The sequence below is a fragment of the Gnatocerus cornutus genome, chromosome 5, assembly GCF_029298725.1.
Source record: "Gnatocerus cornutus isolate USDA-ARS CGAHR chromosome 5, icGnaCorn1.1, whole genome shotgun sequence".
In the NCBI taxonomy this organism is placed as follows: domain Eukaryota; kingdom Metazoa; phylum Arthropoda; class Insecta; order Coleoptera; family Tenebrionidae; genus Gnatocerus; species Gnatocerus cornutus.
Genome location: NC_142237.1, coordinates 14,489,648 through 14,508,224, shown reverse-complemented (window position 1 = coordinate 14,508,224; position 18,577 = coordinate 14,489,648). Strand labels below are relative to the sequence as shown.

Sequence of the window (18,577 nt, the reverse complement as noted above, 5' to 3'; positions counted from 1 at the left end):
ATTTTAACAAGTGTGTATAGCAACAATGCGTTTAAAAGTTTGTAGCAAAAAGTTAGAGGCAATGCTGGAAATTAAAACAAATTATAGACACGTCTTTTTTTTGTTCAAAAATGAAATAATAAATGTAAGAGTTGGACATTTAAAATCCACACACTTTTGTTTACTAAATATTTCATTACATATTTTTCTAGTCGCTCACCTGCAAAGTTTCATAATTCATAACATAAAACCAAAACCGTGAACACCTTTTTATGTATGGAAATGGCTAGCAGTTTAAATTTTTATGTTACCATTTAACTTGATTAAAGAAAAAAAGTTTAAAAATCAAAACTCATTGTGAAAAGAAAATTGGGCAATAATCTGTTTACATTGCAATTTATTACTTAACTTTTATTATGTGCTTTGTAATCCAAGTCCACACTATTTAATTAGTGAAATTGTTAATTTATGTTTTCAAAGATGTAACCAAATGGATCATGCAATTTAAGGAAAAAAATACTTACCTTTTGACATCAGTCTTGGATCAGTTTCCGGTAGTGTTAAGCTGTTTAAAAAATGTTTATAAAGACAAATTAAATACAAAATGAACATGAAAGATTGATCCTCCAAGGATTCTGCAATCTGGCTCTTTAAATTGTCAGATTTTTGAGTAAGCAGCAATGAGATATGAAAGCAGTTGTGTTTGAGTAATAACACAAAGTTATGGAAGTAGTTATGTAAACATTTATGATTATGTGAGCATTAAACGTAAGATAGTCCATTTCTTAGAATAAAACACCGAGAAACTTGTCAATCTCATATATTCACATTTTCGTTCCATTGACTAATAATTGTAAACACACTGTACATTCAAAAAGTAACTTAAAATTAATATGTACAAAGCTGTGGTGATATTTCGAAAATTGTCTTTTCATCGTCGGCCCAGCATCACAAAAGAGCATGGAAACAAAGAGAAGAAGAAACACTGGGATCGTTCATCGAGGGTTGAACTATGTACAGAATTGTCCAACAACCTATGTTACAGATCGCGTCATAGTGCCTATGTACACGGAAAACCACCCTCTTCGCGACCCTCTCATTTTGCGTGAAGGCCCCTAGAACGCGCTACGATTTTTGTACTCTTCAGCACTCCCTCAAAATGAAACGGTCGCGCCCATAATACTGATAAACTAAGGTCCTATGTACACGTTCACAGCGGTGGTCCGTCCAGGAGCTCTGGCGGCCCGAAGAGCGGCTCTCACATGTGCGCGAGGGGCGCCAATGGCCCTGGGCCCAACGGGTCGGGCGACGCACTGTACTGCTGCATGTGTTGCGTGCCGTCGGTGGGCAGGTACATGGAGATCATCTGACGGAGGTCGCCTTGTTGGCCGTATTCGCGTTTCACGCCCGGCGTCGGCGTGTGGAGACCCGAGCTGGGGGAGACAGGCTCGGACTTGATGCTAGACCCGGAGGGACTATGTGAAGACGTCTGTTGCATGCCATAGGGCGAACCTGCGCTGTTGGGCACCGTGGATCCGTAGCCGTAGCCTCCGTTCATGTACTGCATCTGGGACATGTCGTACCGAGCGTAGTTACCACTGTATTGTTGTTGGTACGCTCCGGGGTCGTGCATCATGTAACCATTGGGCATGTAGCCGTTGGGCATCTGGTACATGTCGCGGTTGCCCTGCTGCACAGCCGATGGAGCTCCACGAGAGGCGTCCGCCGTCGGCACCAACCCCGCGGTTCCTAGAGGATACTTGTCTTTCTTCAGCAACGTCTTCGTCTTCCTCCTTGGTCTGTACTTATAGTCTGGATGCTCTTTCATGTGCACAGCACGTAATCTCTTCGCCTCGTCGATAAACGGTCGTTTCTCGGCCTCACTCAACAATTTCCACTCGGCCCCCAATCTCTTTGAGATCTCTGAATTGTGCATTTTGGGGTTTTCCTGTGCCATCTTCCTCCTTTGACCGCGCGACCACACCATGAACGCGTTCATGGGTCGTTTGACGCGCTCCAAATTCTGCGACTTGGTGTTGTTATTGTTGTTTGGTGGTTGTGCCGGGGGTTGTTGTTGGTGGTTTTGCGGCTGGTGGTGGTGGTGCATCTGTGGGGGCTGCGGTTGGTGATGCATTTGGTGCATCTGGTGCATCGGTGCCAAAGAGCCGTAATGGTGCGGCGGCATCGTCGCATGCAGACTGCCTCCTTTGAGGTCTGTTTCCATGGTCAGCATGTCTTCCGTCGGCGCGAACAGTTTGCTGGTTTTCACTGCACACTACACGAACACGAATCGCACCTCCTCACTGGCCGGAGTGTCTCTACGTTATGACGAAGCGACGGCGTATCGGCGGCGAGGGTTCTGAGCCCCACCACTAGCGTGATTGACAGCAACGCCTGCCATGTTTGAGCTCGACCAATAGCGAGCGTTCGCCACGCCCTATCTACCCCCTCCTAATTACGCCCGATTACTAATTATACCTAGCGGCTATTTTTACTGCAACATACGCTAATCATTAATTAATAACCGATTCGCTAACCTCTAATTAACGAAAAGTTTGCTTTTTTCGAGGACAGCGTTTAGCGTCACAATACGTATTTACAAACACTTGCTTTTTTCTATTAGAACCATAAATAAACAGATACAGTAGCAGTGGTGTTCGCAAATCGTGCTACCTGGTTGGAGATGTGGCGGTGTGCACCGCAGGGGCCGACAGCAGACCTATTGTCTCTGATATTTATGTATCAGCAGATAATATCTCAAGTAATTGTTCCTGTAATTGGCTTGAACCCTTCTGCCTTTACCACGATTATCGGTTTTAGCTATCTTGGGGAGAGAAAAAAGCGTGATTTGGTGATCAACAAAAACAAGCCACCACAAACCAAGAAAATAGAAAAAATAATCAATTCCATAAATAAGTGGAGCCTCACATATAATAATAAAAAATTAAAATAAATTCTGCTGAAGTCAAAGTTGTTTTATGCACTACAAAATAAACAAACGTGAATCTAAGCACACGTTCAATTATAAAATTAGCAACTTTTTAATTGTTAAAAAAAATGCATGAAAATGATGAAAGTTGCTCTTCGTCCGGATAATTGGATTTAATTTCAGTTCAGTTACTCATGTCGGTGAATAATTATTTTGACAAAATTTACCTTTATTTTTAATAGAAGTAAAAAGCAACAATAGATTTAATGGAAAGATTATATTTAAAAGCACCTCTAGTTAAGTAAAAAATTTATTAAAACTATATCTAACGTTGTTATTTTGGTATTTTGTTGAGATTTGGAGTAACTAATTTAACTAATTCAATTTCAAAAGAAATACACACTTAATTAATTTCAATGATGCGCCACTGATCAAAACTGCTTATTCAACTATCATGGTGACACGCCAATTTTTTTCTTTGTTGTAATTATTTTAGTTCAGCTTTTTTCCTAACAAAAAAATTCTTTTTCATTTATTTAAGAGATGTCGTAGTTTAATTTTCTGTAGGTACTTATTACAAAATCAAATCACCCTGTATATATTAATAAATTTTTAGGTATTTTTTATTTAGATAAGTACACATTTATAATTAAAATTATTTTTTTTGGGAGAAGATGACAGCCATATGTAGTGACGTTGAATTGTTCTTAGAACTCATTAACTTAACCGATCCGGGGAATTACTTGGAATTGTTTACACAACTGGGAAGGCTCGTCAATAGAATGTCATCGTTTTCTAGTTGAATAATCAAAAACGCAACTCTAGACTGCAAATTTTTTCCGCATTGTATTTTTGTCATATCCCAAACATTTTCACCCTATTTTTGTTTTCGCCCTGTATATTAATAAATATCCCAATACGCATTTTAAAAGGTTATATTTTCATACTGTTTTTCGTTAAAACCGTACTGAAAAGGTACAAAATAAAACAAAGAGCTTTATTTGAATTCAATTTAATAAAAAGTTTTTGTCACAGTCGAACAAAATTTCAGTTTATAAATTAGGATAAAATTGTTATCGTTCCGAGTGTCTTCATTTGCGTTATCAATACAGGGTGCAGAAAAAAATATATACAAACACTCCTTTAACTGATTTTTTTAAATTCAATTCGTATTGCATAATTATCGTGAAATCCTGTCGAATTTTATCTCAGAATTTGTTGTTTCTATTATCACCATTAGGTTTTTTTTTTATTCTAAAAATTGCCAAGGAACTTTTAACTGGACTTAAGGGGCACAGCCCCTGTGAAATCTGGAAAAAAATCGTTTTTTTTTTCATATTTCAATAGTCTATAGGTACCTTTAAAAATAACATACAAAAATTTCAAATAAATATTTTAAATAGTTTTTGAGTTATAGCTGTTAGTATAACTGTTAGTAATAAACTATTACAGCTATAAAAGTATTAAATTAAAAGTAGTAAATAAAGTAATTTTCTTTAAAAATAAATCACCTTCTTTTTTAGGGGGTCACAGTGGTTGTGCCCCTTATGCACTACTGATTACTACGGATCAATACTGATTATTTTATATTACTAATAATTTTGAAAATTAACTATTTTAATCGATGACTGATTATTATACAGAGTGTTCCACAAAAAAAATACGAAGAACGACCGAAATTTACAATTAGAATTTGATTTATTTGCAATAATCCTTACATTCATGAAATTAAAAGAAAACAATTAAACAGAATTTTTAGTAATGGTAATCGCTTGGAACATACAAGGTAACCATTGATACCCCTCAATGGGCAATGATTCCAAGTGGAAATCAATCGAAAATTCATAAAAATTAATTATATCTAAAAAGCAGCAAAAAAGGGAAAATGTTCATTTATATTACGTAATGAAATTTGTTAACAGGTTTATTAATGTGTAATTCAACATTGTAATTTGTTTCTGGTTTTATTTACAAATTTCTGTTGTCAATGTTACCAACTATGGCTACTTATAAGTAGTGTAGTGTACCAAATAGTTTTTTGCGGCAATTTTGGAACAACCTGTATTTTGTAATAAAATGAAAAAAGAACTGTGTTCATGTTCCTTCTATCATCAAAAATTAAATTAAACTAAAAAAATGTAAATGCCTACTTTTTTTTGGTATACAGGTGTCCCAGAACTCGCGCCCCAGAGAGCAAGGGAGGGTGCCGACAGCAATACAGATGGTAAATTTCAAAACAAAAATTGACTAAGTTTAATAGTATTCCAGAACTGATAAAAAGTTAACAACCAATCCCGAAAGCTTATTCGAGAAGTGGAGTAAATGGCCATCCCAATTTCCTAGGCAACGAGAGTTTAAAGTTTAACTGACCAATGGATGATAGTATGTGTCCATAGTTACCAATTTTCAAATTCTGTTCAGCTTCGGGATAGGCTACAGTTTTTTTGTCTTATCTCGGTTATTTTTTGAGTTAAAAAATTATGGTTTCAAAATTTTGGTTCAGAATTGTTGTCTCCATAAGCCCTTTCCCTCGGGGGCGCGAGTTCTGGGACACCCTGTATAAAAAACGAACATGTATTGCAATTTTTCAAAATTTAACAAATATTCAGTTTTTAAATTCTTTTTGTAAATGCATAATTCTAAAATGGTATACTCAAGAAACTAATTTCAATTAGTTTTAAACATTTTTTTTTAAATTTAAATTTCTGAAATTTCGTAAACCGTACTTGTTCTAGTCCGCTTTACAAAATTATTTCTTTTAGAAGCCTTACAATTTAGAATGATGTATGTATTATTTAATTCTTAGCTTATTTTCAATCATTTTCCTATCTTTACAATGTTCTTATCCTGAGCTGCTAGTTCCAGTTTTATGCATGTATGTAAGTACATATTTGCTTTTTACATTTTGAATCTTTATTGTTCTCAGCTAACTACTCTAACCTTCGCAGACCTTGGTCCTTCGCGCCTGGGTGCATCGCATCTCACTAGGGGCTCAGTTCGAAATTAAATGCCTATTACTTCATATCTTGGTATATGATACCTATTATTAAGTACTTATTTCAATACCATATTTTGGACTATTGATTGTTTGTAAAACACATATTTGCTGGCACAATATATTTAAATGCCGACGATGAAAGCAATATAATAATAAGTATTTGTTGTATAATATATTAATTGGTGGTAATTTTGGGCATAAGTACCGATTTACGTGCTTGAACTATTTTCATTTCTGGTCGTATTGTATTACTAGCGCAGGAAATTTGTCGTTGCTAGCTAATCCTACCATGGATAAAAGGGCCCCGGATAAACTTCGCTTTTTGCACTTTTTTTTTAATTGTAACAGAAGAGTTCCTATATATTTTTTTTATAACTGGCTTCCATTTTATATTTGTCTTTTATTACTTTATTGTGGTTTTATTATTTTATGACAGGTACCTTTCAAGTTCTTTCAAAAGGGACACTTTAAATTGATTGTTGTGTTATTTACAAGCTTAGCCACAAAAAGTAATGATGTGGTGGACTTTCTGTCACTGACTTGCCACAATCAATCTCAGATTGTCAGTTACACAGAATTTTGTAACTACTTACTTAAATTAAAAACTGGTTTGTTAGGTAGGTAAATGGTGGATAAAAGTAGTAGATTCTACTTAATGCGACAGCTTTGGAGAAATTTTGAATAAACCTGAAGCAAAAACTGTAGAACTTTTTGTCGCTTCCGATTACGCCCGTGCTTGGAGCTCCGCATCCATCAGCGAAATTACATGTCTAGATGAAAAATAATAGCGCCCCATGAAACGTAAATTGCCTCCATTTTCCTGGGCATGCACGTATGAAGGTGGCGTCGCGAGCCAGCGATTACATACGTATGGGTGACAAGAGCAGCAAGATAATGACCCATGTCAAGTTCAACAAACGTGAAATTCAAGCCAACGAATGCCGGAAAAAATCCTCGACCTTCCACGAAACCGACGCTTTTATTGGGACCACTCGACTTTAATTACTCCGACTTGGAAAGTGACGGTTTTATGGGTTTATGAAGGTGGTAATAAAAATTGTGCTGCAGAATTTGCAATGTAAACATCGGTCATACATCATGTCTTGACAGCCTGATCTAGTCTTGGTCCGTCTCTCACGTTTCGTAATCCCAACATCCATCATCGCGTTGGTCCTTTTCCCGCCCTTCATGATGCCCAGACCGCACTTTAAATGGGGCAATTTTTATTCATATCCGAGTACAGTTTATTATCAACGGATGATCAATTTCAATTTGGGCGGTGCGGATTTCATGCGCGGATTTGCAACGCTCGCTGATGAAATAGTTTTGTTGGGACAGTAATGTAAAGTGCAACGTCTATTTTTACGCTATTATTTAATTTATGCAGATTTTACGTCTACACAGGAAATTATATAAATCACGCTTACAAAGCACAACAAAAAAACATTCCTCAGACTCGTTGTTTATTCTAAAAATATTGTCTGTATAATTGCGGCGCCCCCACACTTGTGCTTCTACAATTACTGGACAAAGACGAAAAGTGAGCTTACACCAGGTCCTCTGTGTCTCGGTCGGGGTCGCATTGCCACTTTTGTATTATTTTCACTTTATTTGTTACATTTATGTACCTGCTCTTATTGTATTTGTTGTCATTGAAAACCAAAACCTTTGTGTCACTCAAAGCTCATTCATATTTCACCCAATTTCACATATTTTACCTATCTTCATTTCTATCCAAAACTTCTGATTCCTCCATCCCTAAATCCCAACCCCGTTAACGAAATAATTTAGCAAAATCCGTTAGTTGGTGGTCCTCGGCGGCTTATCCTTCTCCCCCTCCCCTGGCTTCATTAACCCACGTCAAAGCCGCCGCGATCCGAGCTGTCAATCACGAGGTTCCCTGCTGTCTCCCGGTCCGTACCTGCACCGGGCCCATGGCACACCTGGTCCGTACTTCGGCTCCAAATCCTCCCATCCATGCAAACTGGAATTCCGTTATGAAACTCTGCAGCGATTTCTACACTAATTACGACATGGACTTTCTCTGCTCTCAAATGTCAGGCGATTTGAACGAGTTTGAACTTTGTTGAAGCGGATGGGACAAATAGCCGTAAGATGTTTGCCGAAAGAAGAAGAGATTTTACGCAAGAGTTTCGCTCCGATGAGCTTTCGGAACGGATGATTGTCAGGTACTGGAATTCGGTAATTGCCGGGGGTGCAAGCTTCGACCAAATGCACACAAAGCTCAGATAATATTTTTTTAGCCTTCAACATTTTTTCAGACAATAATGCGTAATTAACGCTTGATCCAAATTAACTCCAGGTATTAATGATATTGATATTATAACTTAATTTAAAACTGGTCGTTATATCCTTCTTTATTTTTCGTGTTGGCGCGTATTACGTGCAGCCCTAAAAAATCTTTAATGATGGAAAGTTATTATAAATCATCCCCGAGTACTACACCTATTGATCGAGTGAAGGATATTGATAGTTCTAGCGGAGCCAATTTTTCATCGAGAAAAATTAACAGACGAAATATGGATGGCAAAATATCATTATTTATAGACATACGAAAAAATACCGTGACAAATCCAAGGTGTTAAAGTCGTAAGTCTCTGTCGGCGGTATTTTTTTGGCGGTTCGAAGCAAGGTGTTGATGGTTTAGATATGGCTCCCAATTCTAAAATATCCTGTTAATAAATGAAATGTTGGGCCTGTAATTATACAAGCATAGAAAAAAATTATGAGTTGCTTTTATACGATTTTCCGCCTGTTAAGGAATTTATTAATACCCACTGCGTTTAGTGTTAATCATATTAAAGAAAGTTAATTTGTAATCCCATTACAGTAAAAGTCCTTGCATTACTCTCATCCCCTTCCCGCCTGCACTGCTAAATTCTAAGTACCTGAAATTAGAATGTGACGCCTTTTCTTCCTCAACTTGCATCTGCAAATTCTCTGAAGCAAAATCCATTAAAATCCGCCTGCGAGCATTAAAGACAACAACGTCCCAGGTGTCTAAGCCGCTGTGCATTTTTCCAAGAACGGCGCTAAAGGTGGTAAGGTTTCACTTTTCCGAGCCCATAAATATCCCAGCGCTGACATTGCATTTCTCTTGTCGTATTTATGGCAGCCTTGTCATAGTAATGACTCTTCGTCTCGATGCAAAATTTATGGAGTTCGAATCAGCAGCGTCGTTGTCGTTAATTAACTGTGACTATGAAATGGAACTGTCCGTTCTTCGCAAAGTCTAATTAGTAATTTCTCGGTGGCGGCGTCGCCAGCGCGGTCACACCGGCTGCTTATCTGAGCGACACAACAGAAGCTGCTGGAGGCAGCGACGAACAACAAAACCACAAACTTGGAGTTTGGAGGTTTCGACTTGGACGCCAAATCGCCAACTAATCATAGGAGAGTTTGCGGCCACGTGGTGGCATGTTGGAGAGCTTTGTTTTGGAAGCTGCGGCGAACTTTCAACTTGATTGATTATGTCGTGATTAGAAATTGCTACGAACACATTTTTCACTGCATAAAACTTTTCGGAAAATGCATGTCCAAGATAGAGATATTGCATTCTTATTGAATCTTCGCATCCTGTCATTATCCTGTTAGTTTTATTCGGCGGCTCTGTTTTAAAACTGGCATGAAAACTGGTAATTTTGGACGTGGAGGTCAAAGTGCGCCATACATCCATGGCCTTTGTGCCCGGGATCGGGGCCAGTCATTACGAATTCGCGTACAAATTTGCAGACGGTAATGACGGGGTCGGTGCTCAAACACGGGACGCTGCGCCGCTTTAAAACTATGTCAACACGGCAAATTGTGCATACACTCTCATTGTTGGAGGGCCCCATCAAAGATGCATGAGATGGCGTTGGTAGCAAGCCCTGCTTCCGGCTTGCGCACGATTCATGTTTGGTTTTAATACATTTTCAATGAACGCACTGAAAGAATGTACGGAACGGGGGTGAGGTTATCGACGATCTGAGGGACGCTTTTTAATTGGAAATGGTGGCGCCGCCGCTGGACGGTTGGAAATGGGTCCAGGAATTTCGCAATGTATAATGAAAAGTCTGAATTTAGATTGATTTTGGAAGAATGATGACCACTTTGTTAAATTTCTATTGTTCTCCAGCTCTGTTAGACACAAACTTTATTGTGACTACCAAATTACACATGTTACTTGTTGTTTAGCGTTTGTTGTGGTCCTCGAAGAAGTTCCCGGCCCGCAACAAAGAGTGTAAATTTCGCATCGCAACAACATATAAATCCGCGTGAATAGCATTGAAGTCGAATTGAATGTGAATGCCACCTTGCTTTATATCGGCACAATGTGATAATGGCCTACCTGTTTAACTTTATTATTCATGTCTTTACACAGCAAAAGCGGAGTCTAGATCAAGTGCACAATCCACGGACAATGCCGCCAACATTATCCGCACCATAATGAAATGTTGGGGTCCCATTATTGCTCCTATAAAGAATGTATACACTGATTTTACACCGGCGCTGTCCCATTCAATCTAAAGGGCATTTTAAAAGCGCTGCATCGAACAGGTAAAGGAGCCACGAAAATATCTCCGAAGAGACGTATAGGGGAGCGTTTTCGAGCTCATTATGCCAAAGTGCACGTACATCTATCATAGGATGGAGCAACAAGTTGCGAAGATGCCGCCATTGTCGGGCAAAACGAAGCGCACACGCCAAAAATTAAAAAAGCTCGCTGCAGAAGCTTTTCGTACAACAAACTTGCGTCCAGTCCCCCAAAAATCGAAAATAATTTTCAAGTCATTAACTTTTTCCACCCTCATTCTCCCTCAGAAATTGCCTTCTACATATCTCCGTAAGGAAAGCAGACACGATCAATAAAAACAAGCTCGTCCGAGTATAGAAACGACATAAATTTGCGCTGTCGGGAAAAATGGGCACAGCCGAAAAATCGTCAACCCCGTGACCACCACAGTAACGGGAGAATGAAAGGCTTATACGACTGCAATATTTCAACTTAACGATTCAGGAGTCAATAATTAATACCTCTCATAAACCGCGCATCCAAACAATATTTACGACATATCCTCCAGTCAATAACACATGCAGTCACCCCCAGAGGAGAAAAACGCGACTGTCAAAAACACAAATCGCATCAGTAATTTACAGCGGAGACAACCCTAGGCCTTTTTCGTGTATTTACGACGAGGCCATAAAGTTGTGCGAAAGCCAACGTGAGGGAATGGAGGAAAGGGGATAATTATTATTGCTGTTTATTTAGTGCGCCATTAAAAATCGATCTTTGATAGTAAAATTAGTTATTGGCTGTTGCGTCCTGAAATTCATTACTGTTTTTAATAGAACCACGTGTTTCAAACTAATTGGTTCAGGGATAAAAAGTGAAAAATTCAGGATAATTTTGAAAAACTGGGAAATTCTTTAGAACAGCAATTTAAGGATATTATTATTACAGTCCCTAGCTTGGATCCTAAAACCCGAAACAATTTTAAAATCCAATAATTTAAACACGTAATTATCAGGAAATTTAGAATCTGGGAATTTATGAGGTTGAAGTCCTAGAGAATCTGAAGTGACATGATATTTCTTATTATACAGGCAACCATCCAAACGTCGCAGTCGCGTCTGATATTAAAATAAAAATTCTGTTACTAAATATACCTCTGCCCTTATTCATCCCACTCTTCTTTTTAGGTTTCCTCCGCTGTTTGAAGTTTCCCATCCACCTCCAACAGGTAGTAGCAAGCAGCCCCAAGCTCGAAAACATTTTCTTGAGCACTTCCATACATGCTGCTTTCTTACCTGAGTACATGCGACCCTCGTCGAAACGATAATCATAGTTGCCGTAAACAAGTCTTACATCCCCGTCAATTCCACCACAACCCCCTGTACAACCCTGAATAAATCAAGCGAACGAGGGAAAAACACGCCAAGTAGGCTTTTCGCATCACGATAATAGGGTGAATTTTCAGGTTTTCAGTAGAAATACGTAAAAGGGGTGTGAGAGCGGATTGGGAGGGTGGTGTTACCGTGGTGGAAATGATGGAATTTCAGGGTACAGAGCAAGACCCGTGTGAACCGGCCACCGGAAACCGCCCTTCAGGTGAGCCGCCCCCTTCCCCTGTGGGAAGGTGAAGAGTGGGCTTAGTGCACGGATTATTAGCGGGGTTTAGATTTCACATGCGGAAAAAATGGGACAAGGGATGAAGGGGTGGGATGAGGGAGGTGGGTTTGCATGAGAGGATTTGTGCCGGAATTGGAAAGAAGATGTTTGAAGCTTTGTCTTAAGTTATCAGTCGCAAAGTTTATAACATTTAATATTTTAATAATTTATTTCAACAATAAGCAATGTGATTGAAATGCATTTTTTTGTGATTAAAACTTCTGGAAACCCGCTGCTAGTTTTTAGTTTTAGATTAACAGTTATAAATATTTTAGCCATTAAAATTTAAAAAGCCGCTATCATCTCTAGTTGATTAATTCTTCGAGTTTAATAATTTACAATATTGTTAGATATCTGTAGTTAATTTAGCTTAAATGTTAACGCAAATGGAATTTTCATTCTGTGAGCAAAGGTGCGGCTGTAATTGCATTTTAATTACGCCTTTAGTGGCACATTTGATTTTGTTCGTTTTTTTGGTAAGCACACGGCACATTTCCGATTCCATCATCCATAACTGCCATCCGCTTGACCACGTATGAATAAGCGCGTTCTCACCCGCGTCCACCGCTCCGAGTGATTGATTAAGGATCCCAATGATATATGATCGCTGTAAATTCACAAACTGCTCGTTTTATTAGCCCCCGAATTGCCCCTAAAACACGTATACATTACAGCTCCGAAACAAAAATAGCCATCCAGGTGACCTCAAAAAAAAAGCGTAGGAGTCCACCTCTGCGTCTTTTTCGTTTCTCGCTCCTGCGTCGAATTTTCCTGCTGTCTACCTGCACCGTCGTCACATTTCTGTCCACCACAGCACACGTGTATAGAATCAGAAGTTGGCATCGCCTCTGGCGGACAGTTTGCGTTTCCGGCGCTTGAATGCGTTTATCGGGCCTCGTGGACACCGGAACTGGCGCCCGGAGCTGCCGGAACAAGACGACACACGTCATTTCCGCAAATGTCAGATCTAGGACAGCGGCGACTCACCGGACCTTCCGATAACTAGTTTAAATAAATTGCCTTCTAATATTAAATCGAGTTTGCAGATAGGCGCGTCGTATCGGATCGATGTTGTTCCAACTCCGGGCAAAAATCCGGCGCCGGAGATTTTCCCTAGGTGTACACACATTGTGTTTTTATCGCGCCTCTAAAATGCCCCCGGCCCGGACTATTTCCGAAGTTTGACAGCTCGACCTCCGGATATGACGTTATCTACACGCCGACTTTTGTGTGCTGGCCTTTAGACCTCTTACACGAAAGATGAAACTCTTCATTTTAGGGGTTATTTAGATTTTTCTGACAGGGTCAGCGCCAAACACACGCACCAAACTTTACATAACACGTCATTCTTATCCGATTTACTTACCAAAGAATCTAACTGGATGATTCACAAGGCTCCAACCTGAAAAAAATAAAAACAAAAAAATTAAATCACTTTCGAGGTGTGAGATTTTTTTAATTGATTGCATTCATAAATCCGCTCCTGTGCCTCCCAATTTCTTAACTCCCAAACGTCAATGAAATACAAAACGTCTCTAAAATCGCAATGAATGACAGAATAAAATGTAGGGCGTGGTGCACACGGTGAAATATAACGCTGGGACAGAAATATCTTGTTCGTCGACCACAATGGGTCTCGGTATATGGAAAAAAATAGGTTAGGTCCGGGCCATTCATCGGTCGTGAGTGAAAACTAGAAGCTTCACCCCCCGTCGTTGCATTGTATGCAGAATTCGACATGTTAGACTGGGTGGAATCGGCCATATTCACACGTGCTTTACTGCGACCGTCGTACAAAACATTCCCATTTAATGGTGCACAACTTTTACGAGGTTTTAACGTTGATTTTGGCAGCCAGGTAGATCCTCCTTCACATAGCAATGTTAAGGGAGGTAAAAATGGCAAATTCGGGCTTTGTAGACGCGAAATAGTTAGAGCAAGGATTTTAGTGACTTCTTTATTCATGAAGGAGACCTTTTATATTTTTTGATTTTCGTCTTTACTTTTGACGGCAAAAAGGGGTAGTAAATTGCCTTCAAGTCAAGTGAACAAATCGGCGAAGATCACCTGGAAGAGAAAGCATTCCTCATGGAAATCCGAGTTGGTCGGCACCCTCCTCGTATCAGTTTTCTCGTGTCAACATCGACATTTGTCTTAGTGCCTATTAACAGTTGACAGGTTCCCTTGTTTGTCCGGGGTAAATATCGGCAAATAGTTATAGTGTCATATTTCTGCGAATATCGAGGGTGATCGACACGAGAGAAAGAGGAAAAATCGACTGGATACGCGGCGATTAGAATTCGAAACGGTCTTGTTCGGAGGGGAGACGAAGAAGAAGGAAAGAATGGTCAGTCGGTGGAGGAATGCCTTATTCATCGTCCATCGGTTCGGTCAGGGTCATTCGCTGTGAAATCCGCGCGACTCTAATGGCTTTCTGATTGCCAAGCAGCGGGGTGCACTTCTTAATGTTCCTATAACACCAGTAAATGCCCGGGACGTTAACATCCACGCACTGATTCCTCACAGAAGCCACGAATCGACGAGAGATGGACGAGAATTAATCGCCGTTGCATCGGAGGCATTGTTGGTATTCAGACGCGACTTCCAAAGAGGAATTATTTATTGCATATTTTGACCGGCTACATCTTTAATGGACAGTCATTAGAAAAATTAATGGACTCTCATTAAGAGCAGGAGTTTTTCTTTTTTGATATCCAGATGGTCCAATATTTGCACGTGATTAAAAATTTCTTGCCGTCTCCATAAAAACATTAAACCTCCGATGCATCATCAGAATGTATTCTTCGCCCTACAATGGTCGGCAATGAGCGCGCGGAATTCAATTACGCCGCCGCCACGCCGCCACACGGCCACACTCGTCATCATTCTTCCAAGATAGCGTCATTGTCTCACTCCGCGTCATTTAGCGCATCAAAGTATCATTTGTAACCCGTGTATTATTTATTCAGTTATCAGTGCATTTTTTTCCGGGAGAACGGCAACGATTTCCGGTCACCGGAGCATCTTACACTGCTAATTGTTTAATTAACAAACAAACCGCCGAAGTACCAGTTTATATGCAAACGCCGGCTGTGAATATTTAATTATTTCCTCACTTTAGTTAATTGCTCGTGTCTGAAATTAATTATATCAGCTTATGACGTATTCATGAGGGGAAGAAGAAACTTTCATCAGGGGGTGGTTTTTTCTTGTCTGTAATCGATTGGTTCCACACATCCTCGCGCGCATAAAGAAAGCAATTCCGCCGCATACACTACTTAAAAAGCTACTTAAGTCGAATCGGAAGCCACCATAAAATTACTCCGGGGTTAAGCGCTGAATAAAGCGTGGATTTTTTCGGCGAGGAAATCTCCGTTCCTCCGAGTCATCTTCGTGCTGGTGCTAAAGAAGTGTTTAATAGGCATTTACACCCTTTTATACAAAGCATCTCTATCAAAGTCGAGCTGAGTCATGGCGTATGTCAACCGGGAATGCGGCCCAATCAACGGATGGAATGCGCGAAAAAAAACATCAGGGTAGAACCTCGAACTCGTTAGCTGCTGAAGATAAATAAGCGTCCAAGATGGCGGACGCTGTAATTAGACGGACTCTACCTGAAGGATTTCGAACCAGAGGATAATTAGAAGAACCGACGTTCGCCCAAATCCACCTTATCAGATGCGGAGGGATTAGCGAAAAGTGACGGTTTGCACTAGGTGCGAAAAACTGTCAAAAAGGATTAAGAAGAGTGTTAGCGTCAACATGTTAAAAAAAGTAACAACGTAATTATTGAGGGATCAGAAGAAAACTCTTGTATCTCTAGCTCTTTCTTTTGTGCTGTCTAGCTCGCTTGTTTGTTGCTCTAACAGGACCGTACTGGCCCCTAATTTCCATTGCGATCTATTTACGATGGGCCGAGCAATGAACACATCCATAACCTCAACGGCCGTGTTGAACAAGAGGTTGTCAACAGCAGCCGGGAACGCCTGGTGTCGGTCGAGGTGAATATTAAATCAGACAGTTGATTACCGGACCCGCCCCCCCGATTACGTCATGTGTCATGCGTGGCCGTGACAGCTCTAGAACAATAGGGGCTGTGATTGAGACTAGACGGGGAAGGAACAAGATAGGGTTAGTCTAACACCGTCACAAGACGTGATGATGTTTCCGAGACGATTGTTCACAAGACGGTTCTGATAAATCTAGGGGGAGATATTTAAAATCTATTAAATTCGATGCGAATTGAGTCAACAGTTGGGGAGGCTGAACAGAAATAGTGTTTTAGAATGGGGTCATTTCGGCGGATCTTTTCCATTTTCGGAGGAATTTCTCTATGAAATAATTAACTTCATCGATTCCTCTTTGAACGCTTGTGAAGTCGAACCTTTCACCAAACTTAGCTTTGCAATTAAAACACTCGTTCCAACCACTCAAGACTTAAATGCCCACTTTGACACTAAGAAAACTCCTTATTATTACCCTATTGAAATCGAATAACCTCCTCACTCCAAGAAATTACAAGAAATTCCCGTACCACCGACACTTGAGCTGAATTAATTACACTAGCACTAAAAACCCTCTTTTCATCGGACCACTTTTCTATTAAAGAAAACGAGAGCAACCCTTGCCTTGTAAGGAAATGGAAGGAGATTAACCCCCGGCGAAATAATCTCGTTAGGGATGAATTTTTTAAAGGTGGAGGTTTAATATTATTGGCGCGGAGAGCTGACCAAAGCCTCATTTTTGGGACCACAATATACCTACTCCTTTTTCATGCAACACAATTTCAAACTTAAAATTTCAGAGTCTTGAACTATGAAAATAAACGGTTGCAGCTTTCGAAACTTCCCTTTATAGTCAAATAAAAATATCCAAATATTAATAAAACAGCGCAATGGAAATGCCGCTTCCCCCAATAACTAATGAAAAGTTAAACTGTTGAATCCGACAATCAATCCAATCTACTTAGTAGAATTTTTAATATTGGCTTTATATTTCTAGCTCTATTTGTTCGCTCTATGCAGTGGTAACAGGTACGAAGGGCTCTGAAACCTGCAAAAAATCGGAAGTCGATGAGCACCAGGAAGATCCAATATTAGCGAATATGAATAGCGCCGCTGGATAGGGGATGCAATTAAATTGTGACGTGGTGGAAGGTGTCATGAGGGGGTGTTTATATTAAATAGCTGCGCCACACCGCACCCTTGTTCGCGACGACACACTCGAATTGCTTTTTTGTGATGATGACGATGCACGCAGGTAAATTCCACCCTGAAGATGACGAAGCGTCGATTTCTCATCCCCAAACGACCATCATATGTTTTCTCTCATATTAATCGAAACGATATCAAAGAGAATCGCGTGATGTGTCTGATCCAATTTATTCGGATCGGTTTCGAAATTACGCCCACTTCCGAAGCGAAGGGAAATTTAAATCAATTTAATTTTTTGGACTGGGAGTCCAAAGATTTGGGACAATTTTAATTTGGACTGAGTAACTTCATCCGCTTTCCGCTCCAAGAAGCTCCATCTTCCCACAGGAGTCTTGAACAAGAATCTCACCCACTGCTCTTCAAGTGTTTCCGGTCGCATCTGTCCGTTCCCAAGCAGACAAAAGACGCTCGACCCCAAATCAAATTATCTAATTTGGTATATTGGCCAGCGAGGATTTGTTTAATCGAGCACAGCCGCCGCCACCGCCGTCTGTAAACGTCATCTATGAGAAACTCGTTACGGTAGTCTCAAGCAAAAACGCACTTTTCTTCATGGAAATCCGAGTACGAGGTTTCAATTTATTAGGACGGAGTCGATCCGAGACAAATTGAATGCGGTTTTTGTCGGCTACGCCACTGAATGTGGCCGCTGGAAAAAATTTTATTGGTTTATTATGTAGGATTCTGACGAATTTCATTAGAGGTGCTTATAATAATTCTGTGAAATGTGTTTTTGCGGCGACGCGTGGTTAAATGCCGTGGCACGGAAGACTTTTTCGGGATAATGAGGATGCTGGAAGATTTTTTTCAAGCTTGTTACCAGAGCTCGGCCGCAGAAACATAACGACTTGGAAACTGTGAAGGCTTTCAAGCTGAGATAATCCGGAATTTGGAGGACATGACGGTGACCAAAATTAGGCGATTATAGTAAATGTAGGAAAAAATTTCACACAAATGAAATTAATAAAATGGAAATGATTTAAGTTGAGCTTGAGAGGAAGCTCTGGCTTTGATTTACATTAGGACAAAATGATATGAGATCTATCTACACGTAATTTTCCTGCAGAGAAATCAGCAGAATTTGATACGGATAAGTTAGATAGGTACCTGTAATAGAAACATGTCAGTTTTGATTTATCAAAATATATACTTTCAAAATACATATAATGATGAAATTCAAAAAGTGTATAATTTGACAAATGTAACAGTTCTTGTTCGACTCTGAGTCTACAAAAACAAATTCTGCAGAAAAAATGCGGTTTAGGCGTGTTTCAGAACCAAATAGA

The 18,577-nt window shown here is 39.8% G+C and overlaps 1 protein-coding gene across 1 annotated transcript; it reads right to left on the bottom strand.

Annotated features, from left to right (window-relative positions):
• Positions 1 to 783: 783 nt before the first annotated feature.
• Positions 784 to 2,341, bottom strand: SoxN (SRY-box transcription factor soxNeuro). Its single transcript, XM_088035846.1, has one exon. The coding sequence runs from the start codon at positions 2,210 to 2,212 to the stop codon at positions 1,238 to 1,240; it is 975 nt and encodes a 324-aa protein (XP_087891972.1). The 5' UTR covers positions 2,213 to 2,341; the 3' UTR covers positions 784 to 1,237.
• Positions 2,342 to 18,577: the final 16,236 nt, after the last annotated feature.

Coding starts and splice junctions, on each gene's coding strand:
- SoxN (XM_088035846.1), bottom strand. CDS start 2,212: ATGCTGACCATGGAAACAGACCTCAAAGGAGGCAGTCTGCATGCGACG.